The sequence below is a fragment of the Adiantum capillus-veneris genome, chromosome 6, assembly GCF_014529385.1.
Source record: "Adiantum capillus-veneris isolate H3 chromosome 6, ASM1452938v2, whole genome shotgun sequence".
NCBI classification, from domain to species: Eukaryota; Viridiplantae; Streptophyta; class Polypodiopsida; order Polypodiales; family Pteridaceae; genus Adiantum; species Adiantum capillus-veneris.
In genome coordinates, this window is record NC_140936.1 from 64,072,453 (window position 1) to 64,098,318 (window position 25,866).

A 25,866-nucleotide genomic window follows, 5' to 3' on the forward strand; every position below is an offset into this window, starting at 1 on the left:
GCGCCGTTATGCTGCCAGGGAAGCAGGTTTGGCATGCCCAGGTCATTCAAAGCCCGTTACTCCCATTTTGGGGAAGCTTCGTCTGCACATTCAGGGATATGTGGATGCGGAAGAGTTTCATACTATGCCACTTGAGGACTGTGATGTGTTACTGGGTATCCCATGGTGTTACAGGTTGCATGCTACGGTGGATACTTACAACAAAAAGATTACCCTTGTACATAGAGGAAAGACTCATGTCCTTGATGTAAAGCTTAAAGGCGAGTCTGTTCCAGTTGTTTCTGCTTCTGCTATTTCATCTGTAATAAAGAATCATCTTTCTGCGTACTTGATCTTTGCAAAAGAAGTACCTCAAGTTGTATCTAATTTGTCTACCTTAGATAAAGACAGGTCAACTTTTTTGAGTGGTTTCAGTGATTGTTTTTTGGACTCTTTGCCGGGGGAGTCACCTCCTGAGAGACCTGAGGATCATACCATAGATCTTGTGCCAGGTTCTAGTCCACCGAATAGACCACCATACAGGGTTAGTGCAGCCCAACAGAAAGAGATTATGAGTCAGGTCAACGAGCTTTTAGAGAAGGGGCTGATTCAGCCCAGTTCATCCCCTTTTAGTGCAGAAGAAGGATGGCCCTTGAATAAGAATACCATCAAGAACAGGTTCCCCATACCGAGGATAGATGACATTCTTGATAGGCTTGAGGGAGCGTCATTGTTTACAAGAATAGACCTAAAGAGTGGGTATCATCAGGTACACATTAGGCCAGAAGATGTCCATAAGGCTGCGTTCAGGACAACATTTGGTCTCTATGAGTTTCTTGTTATGCCATTTGGTCTCACAAATGCTCCTGCCACGTTTAATAGAAAGATGGACAGAATTTTTAGACCACATAGAAACTTCGTGGGTACCTTCTTTGATGACATGATTGTCTATTCGAAGTTTGAAGAGGAGCATAGGGATCACTTGACTGCAGTTTTCAATGAGTTACGTACGAACAGGCTACTCATTAATGCGAAGAAGAGTGAATTCTTTTTGCAAGAGATTCACTTCCTTGGGCACATTGTTTCAAAGGATGGGGTACGCATGGATCTCGCTAAAGTGGAAGCAATTAGGTCATGGCCAGACTTGAAGTCCGTACATGACATTCGAAGCTTTCTAGGCTTATGTTCCTACTATAGGAGGTTCATCCGAAATTTTGCTGAGATTGCTTCTCCACTCCATGCACTACAAGGAAAAGGAGTTACTTTCAAGTGGACAGCCAAGGAAATTTTAGCGTTCAAACACTTGAAAGAGAAGCTGACTTCAGATCCGATAATCATTTTGCCATATCTTTCGAAACCTTTTGTGGTTTAGTGTGATGTGTGTGTCCATAGTCTTGGTGCACTTCTAATGCAGAATGGCCGAGTAGTCGCGTATGAGAGCAAAATTCTTTTGAAGACTGAAAGGAACTTGCAAGTCTATGAGAAAGAATTGCTGGCAGTAATTCATGCTCTCACTAGTTGGAAACACTATCTGCTAGGGGCTGATTTTGTTGTCCAAACGGATCATCAAACCTTGCGATATTTTCTCACACAGACGAAGTTGTCTGAGAAGCACATGCGATGGGCAAACATCTTGTCAATGTTCCATTTTCAGATTGTGCATGTGCAAGGGAAAAAGAACGTGGTGGCTGATGCGTTGTCACGAAAGCCCCAAATTTCAGCAGTGTCAATTCCATACCATTGTGAACTAGACGAAATGAAGACACAATATGCTGAAGATTCAGATTTTGCAAGGATCTATGACCAGCTTGTTGATGGGCAACATCATGAGCACTATATGCTTAAGAATGACTTTCTCATGATGCATGGAAAGTTATGCATTACTAAACAGTTACGGCCAAAGATTTTGATGGAAAGTCATGCTCCACCTTATGCTGGGCATCGTGGAATTGATGCAACAGTGAAAGGGGTTGAGGCATTCTTCTATTGGCCAGCTTTGCGTCAAGATGTTGACACATTTGTAAGATCATGCTTAGTATGCCAAAAAGTCAAATTTGACAGACAAAAGCAACCGGGATTGTTGCAGCCATTGCCGATCCCAGATAGGCCATGGGAAAGCATAGCAATGGACTTTATCTTTGATCTTCCAAGGACGCAAACAGGCAATGATGGGATTTGGACTATCATTTGTAGGTTCAGTAAGCAGGCCCATTTCATTCCTGTGAGGAAGAAGATAAAGCCAGAACACATGGTCAAGATATTCATGAGCAATATCTTTAAATATCACGGGATTCCTCAGTCAATTGTCAGGGACAGGGATCCACGTATGACGAGTCTTTTCTGGAAGGCATTGTTTGAGAACATGGGCACTACGCTAAAGTTCTCTTCTTCGTTTCATCCGCAAACTGATGGACAGTCAGAAGAGGCAAATTCTACTGTTCTAGACCTGCTCAAATGTTATGTGTCAAAGCACAAGGCAACCTGGGAACACCATCTTCCATTGGTTGAATATGCTTACAATAACACTGTGCATACATCAACAGGTAAGGCACCATTTGAGATAGTGGAAGGAGGGAAGAAAGTCCCGCCCATTTTGCAGACTAAGGACAAGATTTTTGAGGCAGACAAGTATGTGCAAGATATGGATGAAACATACAGGAAGATAAAGATTGCTCTTGAGAAGACTCAGGCTAAGCCAAAGAAAGCTGCTAATCGTCACCGTCATGAACTTGTATTTTCACTTGGTGATTGGGTGCTTTTGCGCTTTGAAAAGGCCAGGTTAAGGAAAAGGAAAGGCAAGGAACGCTTGTTTCCTAAGCTCAGTATGCGATATTATGGTCCTTTTCAGATTTCAGAAAAGATAAGCGATGTAGCTTACAGGTTAAAGCTACCAGAAGGCTGGAAAATACATAATGCTTTTTATGTCAGCCTTCTAAGACCCTTTGTTGGTGATGTGCCAGAGAATATGCTTGATGAGGAACAACCCGAAGTGGAAGAATTGGATGAAACCCTTGTTCCTGAACAAATATTGCCACATAAAGAAAGAAAGGTTAGAGGAAAGGTTGCAAGACGCTATTTGGTGAAGTTCGAGAACTATCCATCGTTGGATACCAAATGAATGGAAGAGTCTGAATTGCTTGATTCACCTCAGCTATTGCAATTGTATCTTGAAGCCTTTCAGATGGAACCCACAGTGACTTGATGTAGCCTTTTTGGAGCAAGGCAAGAGCATGGTTCATGATGCTCAAGAGAGTAGTTAAGCAATTGTATCTACTCTTTCCATACAGAATTTAGCTAGAGAAGTTTGTGCTTTAGAGTACACTAGAAGGCTTCTATGCTTGATATATGTGTCGTAGCTAGGTTGGTGGGATTGTTTAATCATCCAACGCTACATTTTCGGAAGCATGTATATCTTGGATTCCCATCATAGAATATGTGTGATATCAACAGATACCGCATGTATTATTGGCATGCAAGCGAGGTCGCTTGCAGTATTTCAAGGGTGGGGTGTGTCACCAGGAGGTGTATTTTTCCTGTTGCCTTCCGTAAATAAGTACTAGATATTTTTATTTAGTTTTATTTTTACTTGTTTTCCCCGGAACCCTTGAAAAGGTGCAAGTGGACATTGCATGGCCAGTGTGAAACGGTTGCGGCCGAATAGGTTTCTCACAACGGGAGTCTGTGTTGGTCAGTCTAGGACTGGTCGGGCCAGTTAGCACTGAATTCTGATGAGTATGGAAGCCTGTGTGCGCCAAATGAAGTCTGGGCCACTCGGAAAGTCACTTATAACTTTATAAGTCAGTGGGAACTAGAGAATTAACTCAAAAGGGGCAAACTGGACATATGGCGGCTCCAGGCAGTTTTGCCACTTCTAGCATGAAGAGTGGGCGCCCAATTTGAGAGAGGAGGCTGATTTTTGAACACAAGTGACCTACAGTGTGTGTGTGAGTAGTGGGTGCAGGTCTACAGCTTTAATGGAAAGCTTGCCTTCTCCTCTGTCTCATGTAGCGCGATGACTTGCTCTCGTGCATCTCTCTCTACCCTTTGGCACATATGGTAATGCCCCACTAGTTGGGCTACTCAGATGAACATGTACAGTTCTAGGGGTTTATGCGCGTTTGCCAAGGCAAGAGCCTTCTGAACAGGAACCGGATTAGCTAATTGCTAATCCCCCACAGGTACGCACAGTTCCATCGCGAAAGATTGCGAGTTCGGAGTGTTTTCTCACGTGAAAACTCGTCCAATTCACAGGGGAACTGTCCCATTGCGTGTGGGAGCCCTTGGGACACACGTAGGCGTGTTCACTCTGCTAAAAACGATCCGAAACAGCGAATTACAGCCTGCTGTGTTTTTCTGCAGGTTTAGGGTTTCGCACCTAAACTACAAGGGAACCCCGGGGGAGCCTCGTGAGAGCCTTGGGATGCGTGTACAGGCTTTTGGGCACCCGGCAGTGAAAAACAGGGAATTACAGCCCGCTGAATTTCTGTGACAGCTCACCAGAAAGCTTCCAGATAGCGAGGGAATCCGTCCTAGACAAGTGCTTTTGACCTACAGGGGTTTTTGCGCCGTTATGCTGCCAAAATCAGGTCGAAAACCTGCGTTTTCAGCCCTCGCCAGGTTTGGACAGCTTTGTGAAAGCTTGTGCTAAGTGGTCGGATCGTCTACCTTAATTTGAATAAAGAAATACCGAAAGGGGCGCCAGTCTTTGGGGCCTACAGGGTGTCGGTCTCGTGTGCGCAGTGACATTCTAGTCGCTGGACGCAATTGTGTTCTCTTCCCTTTTCAGTGCTCTGTGTAAAGTTAACAGGTAATTGAAATAGTACCGCCCTCTACGTTGTACAGGCAGGTTTTATCGGTAGCCACGTCATCACTTTGTGACATACCCCCCTCTTGAAAGCATTGTAATCGACCGCAATTACGCCTGCAAAACCGACAAAAGCCATAAACCGTCTTAGCAGACATTGACTGTTAGTACCTAGGTACTAGGAACACACATCTAGCACATGTACTAAATCGACAATCACATCACACGACATCACTAGACATCGTAGGACATCACATGACAATCAACATTCATTCGGATCTTAGAGCATGATTTATCGGCAATGTAGCTAGCAATCACATCTAGGTCCAATCGGAACCTCATCGATGTCCGATTGACTAACCCCTATTGCAACCATGTCTATTCGAGATCAATCAGACCAAAATGCTACAGTCATTTCGTCTATCAATTCCTGCACTTAAGAGAAGTCAAGAACAAATCAGTATCATAATCAGGAATTCCATTTCATTAAAGTCATACAACAGAATACTGTCAGCTTTCAGTATCCCTGAAGCTCAAAGAGACATCAGTGACTCTAGTATCTAAATCAAGGCATCTGTTGACAAAGGAGCGGAGCGACTCCTCTCTTGTGCATCCCACTGCACCAGATCTCCGGCCAAGCTGAATTCTGGGTTCCGTTTGGAATAGACTATGCTAAACCAAAAGCATCGAGGTAAATTTTCACAATCTGAGAGTATCTGCTAGGTCCTCCTCCTCCATCCACTTCGCATCCAATGCAGGATAGTTCTTGAACTTAACCAAGGACCGCCTTCGGACTTTACCTTTATTCTTCGTATCCTTATGTGCCAAAATCTGTTCAGGAACAAGGATCTCCTCGTTTTCTTCCACTTCGGGTTGCTCATCAAGCTCCCCATCATCAGGCACATTACCCTTAAAAGGTTTCAAGAGACTCACATGGAATCCATTGTGAATCCTCCAAGTATCTAGCAGTTTCAATCGAAAGGAGACATCATTGATCTTTTCAGTGATCTGGAAAGGTCCATAGTATCGCATACTAAGCTTTGGAAAAAGTCTCTCCTTTCTTTTTTCTTTCGTAGGCGTGCCTTCTCAAAACGTAAGAGCACCCAATCATCCTCCTTCAATTTCATGTCGCGATGATGGCGATCCGCTGCCTTTTTCTGTCGTTCTTGAGACTTCTGCAAAGTCTCGTGAACCTTGGCAAAAGCCGTATCCAAATCTCGCGTATATTCATCCGCTTCAAAGATCTTATCTTTCGTGCTTAGGAAGGGTGGAACCTTTGCAGCATCTTCAACAATCTCAAATGGCGCCTTCCCCGTCGAAGAGTGTATCGTGTTATTGTAGGCAAATTCCACCAAAGGTAAGTACTTTTCCCATTGAGTCTTCTGATCAGAGATATAAGACTTCAATAAATCTAGAACCACTGAATTTGCAATCTCACATTGCCCATCAATCTGCGGGTGGAACGATGACGAGAACTGCAACCGCGTGCCAATGTTCTCCCAAATTGCCTTCCAAAACCAACTCGTGAATCTGGGGTCTCTGTCGGAGACAATCGTCTCAGGCATGCCATGTAATCTGAAGATCTGGGCCACAAACAGTCTCACTAAGTGATCCGGCTTGACTGTTTTCTTCACTGGAATGAAATGAGCCTGTTTGCTAAATCTGTCAATAACAGTCCAGATACCATCGTGACCACTCTGTGTTCTCGGGAGATCAAAAATGAAATCCATTGCAATACTTTCCCAGGGGCGGGTGGGTATGGGTAAAGGCTGTAACAATCCCTGTGCCTTATGCCTGTCAAAATTGACCTTCTGTCATACTACGCAACTGCGCACAAACTCTTCCACATCCTTTTTGAGTCTCGGCCAAAAGAAGTATCTCTCTACCCCCTTCATGGTGGTAGCAATGTTGCGGTGACCCGTAAAAGGTGGACAGTGGCATTCAGTCATAACCTTTTCCCTCAACGGCTGTGTAACGCACAACATAGTCTTTCTCATCAAGTAGCCTTCCCGAAGAGAGTATCCAGCTACTGTCTCCCCATCCCGTATCCGTGTGAAATATCTGCAAAATCTGTATCTGTGGCATACTGATCGACCATATCCTCGAAGTTCCTATGATGTATCGTGGAAATAGCCAGAACCAACGGCTTCCGAGACAAATCATCTGCCACCACATTCTTCTGTCCCTGAACATGGACAATCTGGAAATGAAACTGTGGTCGTAGCGCAAACTCTGATGGTCTGTGAAGATAGGAAAATCCACTCCGAGAAGGTAATGTCGCCACTGAGTAAAAGCATGGATAACCGCCAAAAGCTCTTTCTCATATATTTGTGCTGTCATCTCCGGCCTAGAGAACAATCGGCTCTCGTAAGCAATGACATGGCCTTCTTGCATCAAGACCACACCCAGACTACAACCACAAGTATCACAATATACTTCGAATGACTTCTGCAAGTCCAGCAAAGTCAAAACTGGTCCCGTAGTCAATTTCTCTTTCAATGTCTAAAAGGCAGTCACCTTTGTGGATCCCCACAAGAAAGGGACTCCTTTCTGTGTCAAGGCATGCAAAGGGGAAGCAACCTCTGCAAACTTTCGTATGAACCGCTTGTAGTACAAACACAGTCCCAAGAAGCTTCTCACTTCATGGACATTCTTCAAATCGGGCCAATCACGTATAGTCTCTATCTTGGCCGGGTCCATTTGCACTCCAGTTGCTGAGACAATGTGTCCCAAAAAGTGTATCTCTGGTAGGAAAAATCACTTTTCTTTGCATTTATCACTAACTTGTGATCTCGTAAATGCCTGAAAGACCTGAAGCAGATGATCTCTGTGCTCTGCCTCATTCTTGGAGAAAACAATGATGTCGTCAAAGAAAGTGCCAACAAATAGTCTGTACTCTCGAAAAATCATGTCCATCATCCGGTTAAATGTCGCAGGAGCATTGGTTAAGCCAAAAGGCATCACTAAAAGCTCAAATAACCCAAAAGTCGTCTGAAAGGCTGTCTTGTAGACGTCTTCCGGCGCGATTCGAATCTGATGATATCCACTCTTCAAGTCAATCCTGCTAAAGCAAAAGGATCCCTGTAACCTGTCGAGTATATCATCGATCCTAGGAATCGGAAATCTGTTCTTGATGGTGATTTTGTTGAGAGCTCTATAATCGATGCACATCCTCCAAGATCTGTCTTTCTTCAAAACCAACAACACTGGAGAGCAATACGGTGAAGTACTTGGACAAGACCCTTTTCCAAGAGATCTTTCACTTGGTTCATAATCTCTTCATTCTGTGCTTGGCTCACACGATAAGGTGGCCGGTTCGGTGGTGTGCTTCCAGGTATCATATCAATGGTATGATCTTCAGGACGAGCAGGTGGTAACTCTCCTGGTAGGCCCTCTGAGAGGCAATCAGCGTGAGAGTGGAGAAAATCTTGGCGTTCTTTATCAAGTTTAGACATATTTGTCCTATCCTTATCGCTCAATTCTTTCATAAAGATCGAGTAAGCAAACAGACTGGATTTCATTAATTTTGAAATGGCCGAAGCCGATACAATAGGTACAGACTCGCCCTTCAGTTTGATATCAAGTACAATTGTTTTTCCCTTTTCTGTAGTCAAAGTCGCTTTTCTTGCCCAATAGTCGACCACGGCGATGTTCTTGTGGTATCAAGGAATCCCTAAGAGAACATCACAACCCTCCAAAGGCATTATGAAGAAGTCCTCATGCCCCAAATACCCCTGAGCAACCGAAGTTTGCCAATGACAGTTGTAATGGCTACGTCCCTGCCAGGTGCTGCTAGAACTACCTCCGCAAGTGGTCCCATCCGATCGGGAGTAATCTCGAGCCGCGTCGCCAATTCTGGTGAAATGAAGTTGGCCTTGGCTCCTCCATCAAAGAAAATCAGGGCCTCTTGATCTTTCACTTTGCCCCAAGCTCGGCAAAGTTCTGTACTCTCATCCATGGTGTCAGGATCGGTACCCACACAATCTGGAAGCAGTCCTGTTTTCATCTTGCCTTTTCATCCACGTTCCTCAGCTGCTGTCGAACTCTCAGGCCTGTCGTCGTCCTTATCATTCTGTTCTTTCTTTGCCTTTTTAGGGCACTTCGCGGAGATGTGTCCATGTTCTCCGCATCCAAAGCACTTCCCCTCCTTGATGAATCAAGCTCGCTCCTGAGGAGTAAGCTTGGGTCGTGCATCCTTTTTCTCTGGGTTTCTCTTTTTCTTTCTACTTTCATTCCCAGAAGTCTGTTCGGCTCGTTGTGTCATGGCCTCATCTGTGGTGTAGGTGAGACTGCCAGAGTGAATGGCAAAGCCCCGCTTCGCACGACTCATCAACTCCTGAATAGAAGCTGACTTCTACTCCAAGCAGTGATCTCGGATCTCTGTAGGTAGACCCAAGGTGAACCGCTCAATCTGTTCTCTGAACGAGATCTTCTTGAATGAAGAGGCGGGTAGAAAAGAGCTCCAGAATCTTTCACAGTAAGCATTGATTGTATCTTTCTTGTTCATCCGAAGATGGTTCCAAGCAGCTCGTATATCTCGTTCATATTCTTGGGTCAACCAAGAAGAAATAAAAAGCTTTTTAAATTTCAGCCATTTAATTGGCGCAGTCTTGTTTAAAAGAAGCGTGGACCACCAAGTACGAGCATTCCCCTTAAGGTAAGAGGCAGCTCTCCGAATCTTGGAGTGCTCTGAATAGCGTCCTCCCGCGAAAGCGATGTCAAACTGCTGTATAAAAGACAAAGCCTTCGAAGCATCTGAGTATCATGAAAAAGTATCAAACTTGATCGAGTGGCCACCTTCCTTAAACTCTCGGACTTTCTTGCTTTTATCTTCGAGAAAGTCATACTGGTTGGCTTTCTAAAAATTCTTCTTGTTCGCATAAGAGTTTCCATCATCAGAATCTCAACTGTCTGTAGACGAGTCCTCAATAGAACTGTCAGTCTCGGGGCAAGATTTAGCCTTCTTTGCCTTTTTCTTGCCCTTTCCGAAGCTTCGTTTCTTGCTTCGCCTTTTACCTTTTCTGTCTTCTTCGCTCGAATCTGAAGAGCTAGAAGAACTGTCAAAAGAAGAAGAAGCAGAAGAACTGGGTACTCCTTCAAATCGAACACGCTTCTTCTGTTTCTTTGCCTTGTCAAAAGTCGACTGACGACCCAAATATCCCGGGAAGTCAGTGCTTTTCTTCTGCTTTTTGCCATGTTTTTTGGCTTTCTTTTGCGCGTCAAAAAGCTGAGCAATCCGTGCATCAACCACCTCTTGTAATTCCTTCTCTGAATAATGTTTTTGATCAGAAGGTTTCTTGAGAGCGGGTTTTAGGGGTGGTAGTGGTTTTCTGCCACTGTGCATGCACTTCCTGAAAAGAAGTCTCGCTCATATATTTTGCCAATTTCGGATCCTTCTCAAAACTGAGCATCATCTTTGTTACATTGCCGATCAATTGACGACGCTTCATCTCTCTTTGCTCCGCCTCAGTAGGCCGAGGCGGGCCATACTCTCTACCGGAATCTTCGTTGTGATCACTGCCCGCATCTCCACATGCAGAGGGAGTCGACTGATCCTTGCGTGAAGCCATAGGTGCCGCGGATCTCGCAGAGGTGGGCAAGATCTTGGACGTTCAGATCCTCGGACGAGGCTACTATCAGATCGAGTTTGAGACTTCCGAGATGGCGTCCAAGGTCATCGCCATGAGTCCCTTGACCATCCGAGCAGTTCGAGCCCACTTTCGACAGTGGAGACATGGTTTTGACCCTGCTTCAGATATTCTGGTAGAGGAGGCAGACATCCATCTCCGTCTGCTTTCCTGGTTTACGGAGGGAGTACCTACCACTTTTGTCCAGGATAGACTCAGTGATTGGGATTGTCCTGGAGACACCTCGCACGGCAGCCTCAGTAGCTGCCAAGGTGGCCGGCATTCCCTCAGTTCGCGTTCTGGTTAGGGATACTCACACTCTCCCGAAGGTCATCCTACTTCCTCGGGTGAGTGGGGGTTGGTTTAGACAGAGTGTGGACTATTCGGGCCTCCCGAATCAATGCTTCATTTGTCGACAGATGGGCCATCTTGCGAAGGCCTGTCCACGGAGGAGGCCTCCACCTACACCATAGGCCCAGGCCCAGGCCCAGCCTGCAAGGGCTGGCCAGCAGCCCCACAGGCAGAGACAAAGCACACAAGCAGAGCCACCCTCCGAGTCTGGGGCTCCAGTGGAGGAGGGATGGCAGCAGGTTCGTGGTCGACGACGGCAGTGGCCACAACGATAGCCTGGCACTCAGGGTGGTTCTCAAGCGCCTGCCCAGCAGTAGTGGGTTCCCACGGGGAACCGATTCGGTCCTCTTGAGCAGGACGAGGTCCCTACTCCAACCCCCACCTCAGCTTCACCCTCGACAGCCCCCCCTCCCCCCGAGCTCCCCCCCTCCTCATGAGCCTCCCCCCTGCCTCTTGCTCCCGCCGCCTCTCCTCCTCGCCCCTCTACCTTTGCCGATCCCCCTCGCTCCTCTTCTCCCCAATTCCCCCTCCCCCTGCTCCTACACCCCCCTCCCGCTCCAGTTCCACAGTCGACCCAGGGGGCAGGGCCATCCCCGGCTGCTAGGAGATCTCTTGGCAGCGCCTTTGCCACGAGTCGCTTGGCGAGAGAGGGACGGCCTTTCTTGCGACCCTTTCTACAGGTACAAACGTCTCCCTTTGCAGCAGTCCCTCGTGGTTTGATCAGCTTCGACATTCGGCGCCGATTGGACTTCTTTGACTACGACTTTACACACTTTCTTGGCGACTCCTCAGCAGACCATGAGGCAGCCTGCTGCTGCAGGGTTCATGTTCTGTTCCTTGCAGCTAGGGGGATAAAGGCCTTGGACTCAGCGATTGGCTTCTCTTTTCCCCTTTGCGGTAGGGACCAGAGTGAGTGGACTCTCGACTCAGTGTTGGAGTGGCTCCAAACACAGGCCCTAGAGTTCTCTCACCACATGGGAGACCTAGGAGTTCCAGACATGCTTCAGACTCTGTGGCCATTGGCCAAGTTTGTTGTGACCCCTCTAGATGCAGCAGGATGTAGACACGTTGTGGTTCACTTCTTTGCTGATACGCAGTGCCCGCCATGCTATGTACACATTCATGAGGACTCCTGGACAGAGGAGGTTGCTTTACGCATGGCTCGGTCTACTTGGGCTTGGGCCAGGCACTCTTTGCAGTCACGCCTATCTAGAGGACGCTCAGATGCGGATTACTCCCCATCCAAGCCAGCCTCGAAGATAGCGCGTTTAGCTGCTACGGCAGCATCTGTTCTCTCTCGCTCCCCATGAGGATCGTCTCATGGAACGTGCAGGGATAAAGTGGGCCCCAATTTCAACGTCAGAGGGGCCGATTGCGTTAGGAGCTTCAGCGTTGCCTTGTGGGAGGAGAGATTGATCTCCTTATGCTACAGGAGCATCATCTGCGTGAGAGCCGCATTAGACGATGTGGTCAGCTCTTGCGTGGACGATATGATACTTTTTGGTCAGTTGTTTTTGGACCTGGAGGCATCCAAGGTGGGGTATGTATGACTATTGCGGAGTCTTTACATCAGGCCATTGTGGACAGAAGGATTATTGTGCCAGGCAGGGTTCAATGGATCACTATGCAGGTTCAGGGTTGCCTTGTGGGCTTCCTGAACATATATGCGCCCAATGTGGCAAGTGTACGAGCAGAGTTTTGGTCATAGATTGTTGAGTCTCTGCCGCCGCAGGCAGAGCAGTGGTGCATAGGGGGTGACTTCAACATGTTGGAGGACCCTTCTGACAGGATTGGTGGTAGCTGCACTATTGTGCATGGAGTTGAGATGGTAGCTTGGGAGAAGTTTTGTATGACTCTGAGGGTTTTGGATGTGTGGCAGCACTCTAGCTTTGTGAGGCTCCCAGACAGCCTGGCCTTCTCTCGTTCAGACCGCACAGTGGGAGGAGTGAATCTATCGCAGATAGATTGCTTCTACACTAGTGACCTTTTTTGTGACTTGGGTGGGACAATTGGCATTCTGGCAGGGACTTCCTTCTCGGACCATGCACCAATGATCCTCACAGTGGCAGATAGGCAGAGTAGGGGGAGCACGATGCTTCGCATCCCTGAGAGGGTCTTGCTGGACTCTGCACTCAGAGAGCAAGTGGAGGCTCTTTGGTTAGAGAGCTTGGACATGCATGATTCTCCTGCTGACAGAGTGGCATCAGGACTAGCTCAGCTTAGTCGTTTCTTTCTCCAGGAGTCTTTGGCTCGCCTGGCTGCAGCGAGAGAGGAGCAGCAGCGTCTCAGACAGGGCGTTGCTTCCTTGCAGATGATGCAGGAGCAGCATCCAGACAGTCCTTGGTTGGAGGAGCAGTTATAGCAGGCTCGCCAGGAGCTTGTTAGCACAGAGGAGCGGCGCCATGAGTTTGCTTTCCATCGACAGGCATCTCAGTGGACGCAGGTGGGTGAGAGAGTGACTGGTGCTTTCTTCGAGGCAGTGGGACCTCGGCATACGCATGTTAAGGTTAGTCAGTTGGGGAGGCCCGACGGTTCAGTTGCTTCTAAGCCAGAGGACGGCTGATTTCTCTTCTACGGGAAATCCGATCCCCAATTTTTTTTCCAAGGTCACGCAGCTCTCCTCTGCTGGGTCGGGTGCCGAGAATCTTGCAGATAATGGAGGTTGCCTGGAGGCGCTCCACCTCTGCTGCGAGGCTCGCTTACTCAGTCGGTGAAAGAGCAAGTCTAATGGTGGGCTCTGCAGGGTCGGGCGAGGGGGCTTCTGAGGAGTCCCTCTGGGACGGAGCATGAGCCTCCATTTGTGTCTGCTGCTGTGCAGGAGAGGGGGGGTGTGAAGACAAGCACCAGAGAGCTCGGCGGGTAAAATCCCATAGAAGACTCTACTGCAGAGCTGAACAAGTGAGGCCTTCGGGCAAGGGGGGTGTGTGTGTGTGGAGGAGAAGGGCTGCGACAGCAGGATGGGGAGGAAGCAGGCTGGCAGAGACAGGCTGGGGCAGCAAGGGCAGAGGACAAGGGCAGCGGGATGGAGGGGGGGGAGCGGGCTGGTGCGCAGGGGCAAGCAGAGGCAGCGGGATGGAGGGGGAGGCGACAAGTGCGAGGTGCACGCTGCAGGGTAGGGGCGAAGCAAGGGGGGAACGCACAGTAGCGACGAGCCAATTCCCACTCTTCGCTTCTTGGATATACTTACCACCTCAAAAGTCGATTTCCGGCCCAAATAACCGGGGACATTACCTGATTTTCTCTTCTTTTGAGAGTGCTTTAAGCTTTTCATCAATTGGTTTGTCTTCTTTTCAAGAGCTTTGTCAAACTCTTTTTGTGAGTACAGTTTTTGCTTATCTGCACTCGCTTCATTACCGACTTAAGGAGAATCGACAGCCTCTCGCCATCTAAAGGGAATCTTGTCAAGCTTGTAATTCTTGAGGTGGATCCACATAATCTAGGTCCTTGGAGGACTTGATCAATCTTTTCATGCAAGTGTCAACCTACAGTTGACTTGTACTCCGCTCTATCAAGATTCCCCGTCGGAAATTTATCAAACTCTACTGACTCCTCGAAAAATTTGCCAAAATCTTCGTTGGTTTCCACTGTTCCCCTATTGAAATTTTTCTTTTCTTCATCTCCCCGTAGACCAACAATCCGAGGGGTGTCGTCTTTGTTGGATTCTTTGCGAGAACCCATGTGTGCTGCACAAAGGATCGGATTCTTCATAGAAGAAGAAGCGTTTGAGCTTTAATACCACTCTCGTAGGCTTGGACACTCCAAGTAAGAAATCAATAGCAGCACACAAACAAATAATTGAACTATATATATATATATATATATATATATATATATATATATATATATATATATATATATATATATATATATATATATATATATATATATATATATATATATATATATATATATATATATACGACAAAGTTCCGTCCCCAGATGCACTAGCCCCAAAGACTAGCGCCCCTTCCGGTATTTCTTTATTATTGCTTCACAAAGGTACAACACCTCGAGGGTCTAACTCTCTCAAAGACTCTCCGTCCAGAAGCTCTCTAAAGACTGGCCCTCTGGGCAAGCACTTATAAGCATTACAAGGGATGCCCAAAAGTAGAGCCCTAAGAGCTATCTTCCAAAAGCTTCAATTCTAGAAGCAGATAGTTCCAAAAGAATCTGCTTCATAAAGCATGCGTCAAAGCTAGCAACAATCAACCATAGTTACCCGGAACACGGAATGGGAACGGAATGAGAACGGCGTGGAACGGGAGGCATAAAAACACCCAAATAATGAATTTTTAGCGTTGTGTGTTTAATTACAAGTAGTGTTAAGAGTCCTTTGACTCTAATACTCACAAAAAACACGATTTGAAGACCATTCGACCTTATTATGATTTGATCGCGTCGTGTGGTGATGCGCGGCACTGCGGTCTTAGTACATACGCAATAGAGTCTTGACTCCTTGAGAGCTTGAGAATCGAGATAGAGAGCTTGAGAGAGAGGCTTCACAATAGAGTCTTGACTCCTTGAGAGCTTGAGAGAGAAGCTTCACTCCTTGAGAGCAAGGGAGAGAGAGCTTGAGAGCTTGAGCCTTGAGGGTAGACCATAGAGCAATGGAGAGAGAGAGCTTGAAACTTGAAAGGCTAGAGCTTTGGTTGAGCGTAAGAGCATGAGACTTGAGTGAAGGAAAGGAGTGAGGAGGGGTGCATTTTATAAGCTTTGCTCCCCTCTAAGGCTCCCATATTTCAAACTTTGAACTTGATAAAAATTGCTAATTCTGCCCGTTCCCCAACCGTTCCGGTACCAACATTGCATCCGGAACGCCCAGCCGTTCCAAACCGTTCCACGTCACCTTGCATGTTCGGAACGCCGTTCCAGCATTCCATGTCTCCAAGAATGCGTTCCCCGGTAACTATGCAATCAACCCAACATAAAATGCAAAAATCCGTAGAACATGCCACATCAACACATCAGCGCAATTTACAAAAATCTGGGACAACAGAGTCAGCCCTCACGCTTTTGTCTGTTTACAGGGTTTTAGGCCTCTCAGGCGGTGCTCTTCAAGTTGATTGGGTTAGGTTTTTAAAAAAAAAAACCTAACCCCTTCTATGTGGGCCCCTTGGCGACACCTAGGTCCCTTAAGATAGAGCGATGAAGGCGGGAGAGCGCCCAATGTGCGATGAACTAAGGGTGGGAGTGGCTAATAAGTCCGAGGTCGGGACACGAAGATTCTTTGAGATAAAATATGAGAGAGACTCTTTAGCTTCTTTTCTTGAGTGATGATACCGAACACTGCCAACGAGCTCTGATACCAATGTTATGTGCAGTGGAAGTGATATATGGTGTGTGCTCAAGATGAGTACTCAATACGTACTGAAGGTTCCTTTTAATGATTGAAAGACTTCCTTTGAGTTGTGCAATAGACTAGAAAGAAAAAGAGAATGATACTGTGAGAGAAGGTGTTGTAAGTGATAGAGGGAGAGAGAGAGAGAGAAGACTGACACCAGATGAGGTCCCAAACCCCCCTCCAAGGGCCTCCCTCTCTATCACTAGAGAGGTATTTGCTTTAGATTGCACAAATGTTGATACAATGGTACTAGATGCTAAGATGCTAGTGGAAAGATGCTTGCATCTGCGAGGCTAAAGATCGGAATGCAAAAACGCTAGGGTTTCTGACTGGGATCTGCAATGGCGATGAGGCTATGGGCTGATCTGCCATCGCCAATGGCGGCATGGGCTCAAAACTAAAAAACACTGGCTGATCTAAGGGCTAAATCTGAAAATGCTGGCTGATCTGATGCGGAAATCTGAAAACGCTAATGTTAATGGATGGATCTGCGACGATGCGACAAGGATATGGCTGAAAACTGAAAACGCTGATGCTGATGGGCTGATATGGTGCAAAAACGCTAGAGAGGCTGAGGTATTGCGGGTACTTGGTGCTGGTACTGAGGGTACTGACTTATGCTTGAGAAGTGACCCTATATTTGGGGTAAAAGCTGGTCAGGCAATCCAACTTAAAAATCCCACAATTCTAAAAATGATGCAAAAATGTCACTTATTAATAAGTTGGTGAACTATTAATAAGAGGTGCTTCATATGCGGTTCTTGCCTAGGCTTGGTACTAGTGGTGCTATATGGAATGTGCAATCAGAGGATCTGCAGTTACTCTAAAGTGCCTCGACATGCACATCCTGCGTACAGGCTTACAAGGGTGCCAAAAGTTAAAACACTTCCTACATTGTCCTAAACCCTAGAAATAGGAGGTATAGTTTGTCCACATGCACATAGGGTTCGATGTGCACGTGACTCTCTCTCTCTCTCTCTCTCTCTCTCTCTCTCTCTCTCCTTCCTTCCTTTTTTCTTAAATATATAGCCTTTCTTAAAGATATAGCCATTTTGTTGTAACCACATTCCTCTTATGAGTCATAAGAGTTGTGAGAAGCTAGTTGTACGTTTTTTCCTCCCTTGTTTTTATGCCTTCCAAGGCATACCCAGAGTGGAATGTAAACCCAAATGTACTTGATCTCTCCAGCAGGCCCCCTTTGGCCTCTAAAGGACATTAATATAACCCCTCTCTCTCTCTCTCTCTCTCTCTCTCTCTCTCTCTCTCATGTGTGTGTGTGTGTGTGTGTGTGTGTACGAGGATGTGAGCACATCAACATGTGTTGTGTTTTGAAATGTCAAAAAAAAGAGAAAGGGGGAAGCTTGGAGGGAGGGAAGTGGAGGGATACACAGGTCGAAACTTACCTCCGTTGACTTTGAGCAATATATAGGTCCACCCGTGGAGCCGCAGGAGCTGCCGGAACGATGACAGCACCCACACAAAAGCCGGCAATCTCATTGGGCGTTGCACTCTCCATTGGCTACAAAAAATAAAAAATTCACATTCATAACCCAAAACAATATGGAGATATAAATACTAGATTTTTCAAGCTCCTCTCTCTCTCTCTCTCTCTCTCTCCCTCAAATGGTGCCGATTCCGAGAGAAAGTACATTGATTACAAAGCAGTCCCAAAGGCAATAATCTAGAAATTGTAAATACTGGAAATAACTAGCCACATGGCAACTGTAAAAACCGAAAACCAAGGTAAAAACCTCTCCTAAAAAGAGTAAAAAGTGTCCCCGCAAGCTCAATGGAGTGAGGATGACAGCAGCCTCTAAAAGATAGGCACTTCCATGCAAATTCCTCCAATGCAAATCAAAAATCGGAACCATCAAAAGGTAGCAGCAGTGAAAAGGACAAGGAACATCTGCAATGGCAAGAGAGTTGTCGGTGATGAAGATGAGAGGAGATATCCGACATCACCAAGAAACTGCAAGAGGATGCCACAAAATGTGCAACAAAGCACTGCATTGGAGCATGTGTAACAAATCACTGCACTGGAGCCAACAAAGAGCTATCACCCAAGGTAGAAACCAGCCCACTCATTGAAGGTGGCTCCTGAAAGTGAGAGCTAAAGGGAACTTAAGGAAGACAGTGAAGGAGGCTCGAGGACAACAGCTTTGAAAACCTGATGTAGAAACCTCGTAATCTCTCTTAGAGAAAAATAATTGTTCTCTATTACATCTGCAAAACAGCTAAAGGACAAAAAAATTCTTCAATAGACACTGACTCTATGTACCCATGTACTAGAGATAGTACATTCAGAGAACATGCAGTTCACAACTCATACACTCATTGTGTTTCAATCATTCAATCTAGTCATCTCATCCATCGAGAACTCTTGATGCACCTAGATCCCTGTGTAGCCATCTCATCCTTCAGGAACTTTTGATGCGCTCACAACATTATCCGGTGATCTCATCCAGATAGGAATCTTGCCGCACTAGAATCTCATTTTATCATTCATCATTCCTCATCATCATACATTCGATCAAATTTCAGAAAACAAAACACAATTCATGGTTCTTATCATCAATCAAAACATTATCGGGTTCATTGCTAGGCCGTCGTCGCTCCCAATTGCTTTCACATGCATGTTCCTCGCTCCTATTACCATTTATCTGTACACAAATAACAAGAGCTTCCAAACATAGTAATTTGACACATGTTAAAATTTTCTACAGAAGCCCATATTTACTGCTGAAAACCCTAATTTTTCAAAGTTATCGGAATCAAAATCCGTTTGTGTCAATGTGTAGGGCTCATAGAGAGGATCAACTTTTACTTCTATTGCATATTCAAATTTTTAACCATTGAAGAGAGTTTTAGAGGCCTTTGCAACACTGAAAAACCTGAAGAGACATTTTTTAAGAGCTTTTTAGGGCAAAAACGAACTTATGTTTCTTCTCCTCCTCCTATTATTGTTTCTTCTTCATCCAGCTCTATAGCTTTCATCTGTAGGTTGCTAAAGAACCGGTTTCTCTCCTTTAAAAAAGAAAATTATGTACAATCTCCATGTTCCCAATCCATATTGTTAGGATCGTGCTTTGATTTGCAAAAGGCCAAGCAAGCAAGTTGAGCTCTGATACTACTGCAATCACTTCTGGCGAGTGATCGGATGGAAACAAAAAGATAACTACAATTTGCAAAACTTTGTAGCACTTTATCACTTCGAAACAACTTGAATAATTTTTTTATTTTTTATTTTTGTGTGTGTGTGTGTGTGTGTGTGTGTGTGTGTGAGAGAGAGAGAGAGAGAGAGAGAGAGAGAGAGAGAGAGAGAGAGAGAGAGAGAGAGAGAGAGAGAGAGAGAGACAGAGTTCCATCTCTAGACGGCTGCCACATGTGCACTACACCTGTGCCAGGTGGACAAGCTACTGCTACAGTCTAGCATCAATCGTAGACTAGCTTAGGACCTAGCCTGGCACTTTGTGAGTCTCTAACAGGACGTGCATGCCTAGGCAGGTCATAGTTGCATACCCTCTCTTGCACAGTACAGTCATTTCGACATATAGGCATGTGAGCATGTGAACTGTCTCTTAACCATTAATAAAAATAAGTACCATTTCAGCCTATTCTATCAAAATCGTGGAGTCTCCTTAGTGGCTGCTCGACCTAGCATTATTTGAACACATAAGTGACCTGGGGTCATCGCTTAAGGAAGGAGAAGCAGAAGTCAGGACCGCAGCACCAAGTACCAAAGGACCCGTAGGACTCAGCGTTTTGTAGCCTCTCCCTCCAGCGTTCTTCAGCCTAGATCGCCCTCAGTCTCATCACCAACGTTTTTCAGCCCTGAGCACCATCAATCTCAGCCTTCAGCATCTACAGATTTCAGCCCCATTATCGCTATTAGTAGCAGATCACCAACACAAGATTATTACCATTTTCAGTACTCAGCCTCAGCCTTGCAATATCAAGCATCCCTAGCAAGTACCCACTAGCATCCTAGCAGTACCAAGCACCTGCATCAAGTTCCCGTCAGCATTCCAACATTTAGCCATTGTATCAACATTGTGCAAGTAATAAAAGAAAGTACTTGCTCTGGCAACAGAGTAAGGAGGTCCTTCAGGTTGGTTGGGACCCGACATGCCGTGTCGTCTCTCTTTTCTCTCTCTGTGCGCCTCTCTCGTTCATTGTGTTCAGTTCAGTTTCTCTTTCAAGTGACGTGATGTAACCTTGTGTTTGTGCATAATACTAGATCCGAGCTAAATCCTTAAACTCTTCTACTGCACCTGCGGTATATTGGTATCAGAGCTCTGTGTGTGCTTCGTCTTCGCGAACTCAAGGAAAGAACCATCAAGAACTTCAACAGAACCAAGAATCCAAGAACCTCTCAGCTTTTTTCTGCCCAAAGAATCTTTGTATCCCTACCCCGAACTTATTAGCCCTCCCTTGGTCGATCGCGCATCGAGCGCGCTCCTGTCTTCATCGCTATGTCTTTGAACGAGGATCGACATCGATCCACGAAAATCCAGATTTTGAGTACCAAGATCTACTTGCCTCCTATGCAGATATGGAAGGAGTTGGAGAAAGGATACCCCTAACCCTCTTCAGCATTCGCATTCGCATTCGCATGTAGCATGCATCTACTTCTGTCGACAAGGAACCATTGGAAATACCTCCAAGCACCTCACCTTTCATCTTCACCCGCAATGTTTCATGACAAGACTATTCGCGCACACACATATAGCAAAGCAAGAATTCCAAGCTCAAAGAAAACTAAACAGCAAAACAAAACAAAAGGCAAACAAAGAAACCAGACAAGCCTTGTAGCTTTTGCCATATGGCAAGAAACTTCCATTTCTCCACGGATACCACTCGATGTAGGGTCTTGCACTTGCAAAGTTCGCTGCAAGCTTAGCTAAAGCAGGACCGGGGAGGAGGGGGGAGGCCTACGACGCAACCTAATGCTCATGTTTGACAGCAAACATGAGCATGCGTTGCGGGATAAAGGTCTTTAACCAAGACAGAAGACATCCAGTGAAAGAAGCCAAGTAGAGCTCTATAAACCTTAAGCAGCCACCGTAGTTGAGACAAGTCACTGGCGTGGCACCATCAAGTTCCGACCAAGGGAATAGAACCTTGCCGATGGCCTAAAGCCAAGAAGAAGAAGAAACACAAGAATTCCCAACTTATGAAGTCTTACCGAGTGGATAGGATTGATAATCCTAACCCCCAACCAACTTACAGAACCTTTACCGAGGTGCCTAAAACATAAATAAAGCAGATGCTTTTAGGCTTAAGTGCTTTTCATATTTAGCTTTTGATTTTGGCTAAGGGCCTTTAAATATGTAAGTAGAAGTCTCTCTCTAGCATTCTACTGCGTGGAGAAGCATAGGAGAGACCAAAGCTTTGTAACATTGCGAATCAATAATAAAGAAATACCAAAAGGGGCGCCAGTCTTTGGGGCAAGTGCCGTTGTCGGGTGCAACGGAAGAGTTTTAAGGATTTAGATCGGATCTAGTACTCTGCACAAACACAAGGTTACTTCACTTCACTTGAAAGAGAAACTGAACTAAACACAATGTGTGTGTGTGTGTGTGTGTGTGTGTGTGAGAGAGAGAGAGAGAGAGAGAGAGAGAGAGAGAGAGAGAGAGAGAGAGAGAGAGAGAGAGAGAGAGAGAGAGAGAGAGAGCATGTCGGGTCCCCACCACCCTCAAGGGCCCCCTTGCTCAATTTCCAAAAGCAAGTACTTGCACAATGCTGATGGGAACTTGATGCAGGTGCTTGGTACTGCTAGAATGTTGGTGGGTACTTGCTAGGGATGCCTGATACTGCAAGGCTAAGGCTGAGTACTGAAAACACTAACAATCCTGTGTTGGTGATCTGCTCTACTGACGGCGATAATGGGGCTAAAATTTGTAAATGCTGATCTGTGATGCTGAAGGCTGAAATTGATGGTGCTTAGGGCTGAAAAACGCTGGCGATGAGGCTAAGAAAAGCTTGTGATCTAGGCTGAAAAACCATGGAGGGAGAGGCTACAAAATGCTGAGTCTTGCGGATTCTTTGGTACTTGGTGTTGTGGTCCTGACTTCTTTTCTGCTTCTCCTTCCTTAAGCGATGACCCCCAAGTCACTTATCTACTCAAATTATGCATGGTGAAGCGCCTCTTAAGAATTAATAATAATAAGTGACATTTTAGCCTATTCCATCAAAATCGTAGGAGTCTCCTTTATGGCCACGCAGAGGCTACAACTTGCGTACGCCAAGATCAACGTTGCAACTCACCACCACACCAAGCGGAAATCATCTCGCTGACTGCAGGAATTGCAGACTGCCAGTCATTTTATAACACCACGGTCCTCCTCAAAAGTACATTTAAGAGCGCGTCCGCACGCTGGGGTAGAACCCCCACCGGCTCAACTCCAGTCCAACCCCCATCACCCCCGCTGCCTGACTTTTGCACAGCGTTCGCACGCTCGTTAGCAAACCGCCACGTGGACGCTGTTGACGCTCGGCTGACCGGGTCCAGCCAGTGGCGCTCCACAACAGAAAAATCAAATTTGATTTTGAACTGCCCCGCCATCCCGCGTCCATAAAATTAGATGGCCATAAGTTCACAGCAGCCCCTCAAACCTGCAATTCATCTCTCTCGCTCTCTCACTCTCTCACACAAACACACAGCAGCCCCAAACAGTCAACTATTCACCCTCTTTCTCTCTCTTTCTCTCTCTCTCTCTCTCTCTCTTTCGTTTACAGGCCATGGCCACTCATGATGAAATAGTAGTAGCTCTTGCAGCCATGTTGGCAAGCATTCAACACTGCCGTATTCAGTTGCAGGCTCATCTGCAAAGCTCGCAACAATCCACCCAACTATTGCATTCACTACTGTTACATTTGGATGAAGGGGAAGACGAAGACATGCATGTTGCAGTCATCACAACTTTCCTTGGAGTGGCCGGCAACCTATTCTTGCAAGCAACCCGTCTTCCATGGGGTGATATTTCCCCTTGCATGTGGTATGTGAAACCGCGGTCTTTGCACTGGTTTTCTAATTACAATCGGTGGTGTCTGCTCGACAACGAGCGTTTTCAGTCATATATTCGTTTTCCGCAAACACTCTTTAACCAGCTAGCTGAGCTTTTGCACGATGACCTAGTGCAAGGAGAAATCCCGCCGTCGCTACTCATGGTTAAAGGTCGGTACTTCTCGGTGGAGAGGAAGGTTGCGATAGCACTCATGTGGCTAGCTACGGGGGCCTCATTGCGTATTGTTTCAGAGCAATTTGGATGCGGTGTGTCAACAGTTTCAGAAATTGTGGATGCATTTGTGGATTCATTATATCGACGACTGCATGAGTTCGTGCGGTGGCCATCCACTCCACTTGATATGCAAACAATGAAGGGATTGGGATACAGCATTAGGGAGTATATTATAGGAGATGGAGGGTACTACCAACTTCCTTGGTTACTTATACCCTTCCAAGCCCCACTATCTCCCTCCCAAGCAAGGTACAATACTTGACACGCACCTACTCGCTCTGTGGTGGAACGTGCATTTGGGCGCATGAAGACCACATGGAGAATCTTGCATGGCACAATTCGACAACCTGACATCAATAAAGTACCTAGGATTATCTCCGCGTGCTGCATTTTTCACAACATGGCTATGGAACATGGGCTACTGGCAGTTGATGTTGTGGACAAGGCACTACAAGCTTATCATGTCGACAATGAAGATGGTGTTGCGGAAGCAAATGATATTAATATGGAAAGTGTGGCTATGTGCTTGGATGAACTCCATGGCACTGTACTCTCTTAAATCTATTGAATTCTCCATCTATCTTAGATTCTCATGGTTCTTAGATTTATGTAATTGGAAACATGTTATTTGTTTTGAAATATTTAGAATTGCTCACTTTCCAGGACTGTCTGCCTTTAGCATCTTGAAGAAATGTGATGTTACATCAATGAGCTAACAATTGTAGTATTGCAAATTGGAAATCCAAAAAGGCAATTGACAATAGAGCCACCAGTTAACTAACTGAGTATTGAGTGGGTGGGGGGGCGGGGGGGGGGGGGGGGGGGGGACCCAATTTTTAATAATTTTGTATCTTCAACTACAAGCATAGTAGAATGACATAGGCAGACCAAATGAGCCTTAATGAAATGAACATGCATAAGGCAAACACAGAGAATCAACTACTATGAGAGATGAGATCTCATCCTTGGCGAGCCAAGTAGGCTGCGAAGAGGTCGTCAAACCTATTCATCGACGTCTGCAAGCCCTACACTTGCTCTTCGGCCGCTTTCATCTGCCTCTCTTGAATCATTAGCATAGCCCGAACTTGTTCCGCATGTGCTTTGGTTCGCTCCATTGCAGTTTTGCTCATTTGGTCCATTAAATTGCGACTGATGTCAGTAAAATCTCACCTAAGAGCTGACTGACGAGCTTCTTTGCCTCGACGTTTCTTGCCAGTGGAGCTACCGTCTTGCTCTATGGGTCCGTCTCCTTCTCCTTGAGTTCCGCTAGCTTCATTGCCTCCTTTGCGAGCAATGGAGTTGCCTGTAGACAAAGGTAATCAGTGTTCACTAAATGAAAACCGGCAAAAGGATAGTGAGACGAGTAGGATTAACAACAACCTGCTTCTTGTGCCGAGCTATCGCACAAGACATCGCCTGGATTGACTAGAATGTCACGTCCAAAGTTGGCTTCGAGAATGTCGAACATAGTCTTGTCAAATGATGGTGGCAAGCTATGTGTTTTCCGCTCTTGCAAATCCATTTGCCAGTAGGAGTCACCCCACTTGGTGGTTCTCTATCCCAATCAGCCACCTTCTTGTACTTGGGGAAGTGATTTTCCCACTTGTCTCGACATTGCAGGGCGGTACAGATCACCCCCTTCTCTCGCACCCAAGTCGAAACACGACGCCACCTCTCATCCAAACTTCGGATTTTATTCCTACCCTTTGCCACGGCCATCTCCTCGTCCAAACGACGCTTTGACTCAGTGAGAGTTCGAAACTCCTCTAAGGACCAATTGTCCCGCATTGTAGAAGGTTCTTGTGCTGCCATTTTCGCCCGACGTGCTCTCTCCGAAGCTTGCTTTCGTTGGCGCTTTTGAGCCGGTTCAAGAGGCTCGATGGAAGCTCTATTGGTAGCGGGTGTAGAGCTTGGGACTTGCACTGGAAGGTATCCCGCTGGAGCCACGCCGACCAAAGTAGGCGGAGCTCTTGCGAGACATGGCATTGGAGGCTGCTATCCACCTAAGGCGGATATAGAGGACATGACGAACGGAGCCGCATTACCGGATGGCATGGACGGCACACGGATGGGGCTCGCGGCCACTGCATAGGAACCACTAATTGGAAACTGGGTTGACAACATTTGTGACATGCTGTTCCAACTCATTCCATCAAAATCATCTTCCTGGGAATCGAAGGCTAGTGAGTTAAGGTCAAATCCTTGAGCCATTAGGAGGAGGTGCGAGAGAGAGAATCTCTGCAAAGAAGGTCGAGGCCTGCGGGAGTGATGGAGAGAGGTCCTTAAGAGAGAGTTGATCTGATGGAGAGCTCAATAGGTTGAACTACAGAGGGACATGGCGAATTAGGATACTGCTGTAGAGTGAGAGAGAGAGATGGGAGCTGTTTGTTCCGTCTATTCTTTTTATGGATAGGCTCATGCCGTGTGTATGTGTGTGTGTGTGTGTGTGTGTGTGTGTGTGTGTGTGAGAGAGAGAGAGAGAGAGAGAGAGAGAGAGAGAGAGAGATGAGAATCGGCACCTAA

General features: G+C 46.3%; 1 protein-coding gene across 1 annotated transcript in view; it reads right to left on the reverse strand.

The window, feature by feature from the left end:
- The window catches only part of LOC147455620 (uncharacterized), a 32,090-nt gene extending 11,861 nt beyond the window's left edge, over positions 1-20,229 (reverse strand). The window contains exons 1-3 of the mRNA XM_086515291.1: positions 20,076-20,229; positions 17,854-17,858; positions 17,506-17,621 (exon numbers count right to left, since the gene is read on the reverse strand). Of these exons, the coding sequence (XP_086371417.1) occupies positions 17,506-17,621; positions 17,854-17,858; positions 20,076-20,229 (275 nt within the window). The remainder of the gene's footprint in view (positions 1-17,505; positions 17,622-17,853; positions 17,859-20,075) is intronic.
- Positions 20,230-25,866: the final 5,637 nt, after the last annotated feature.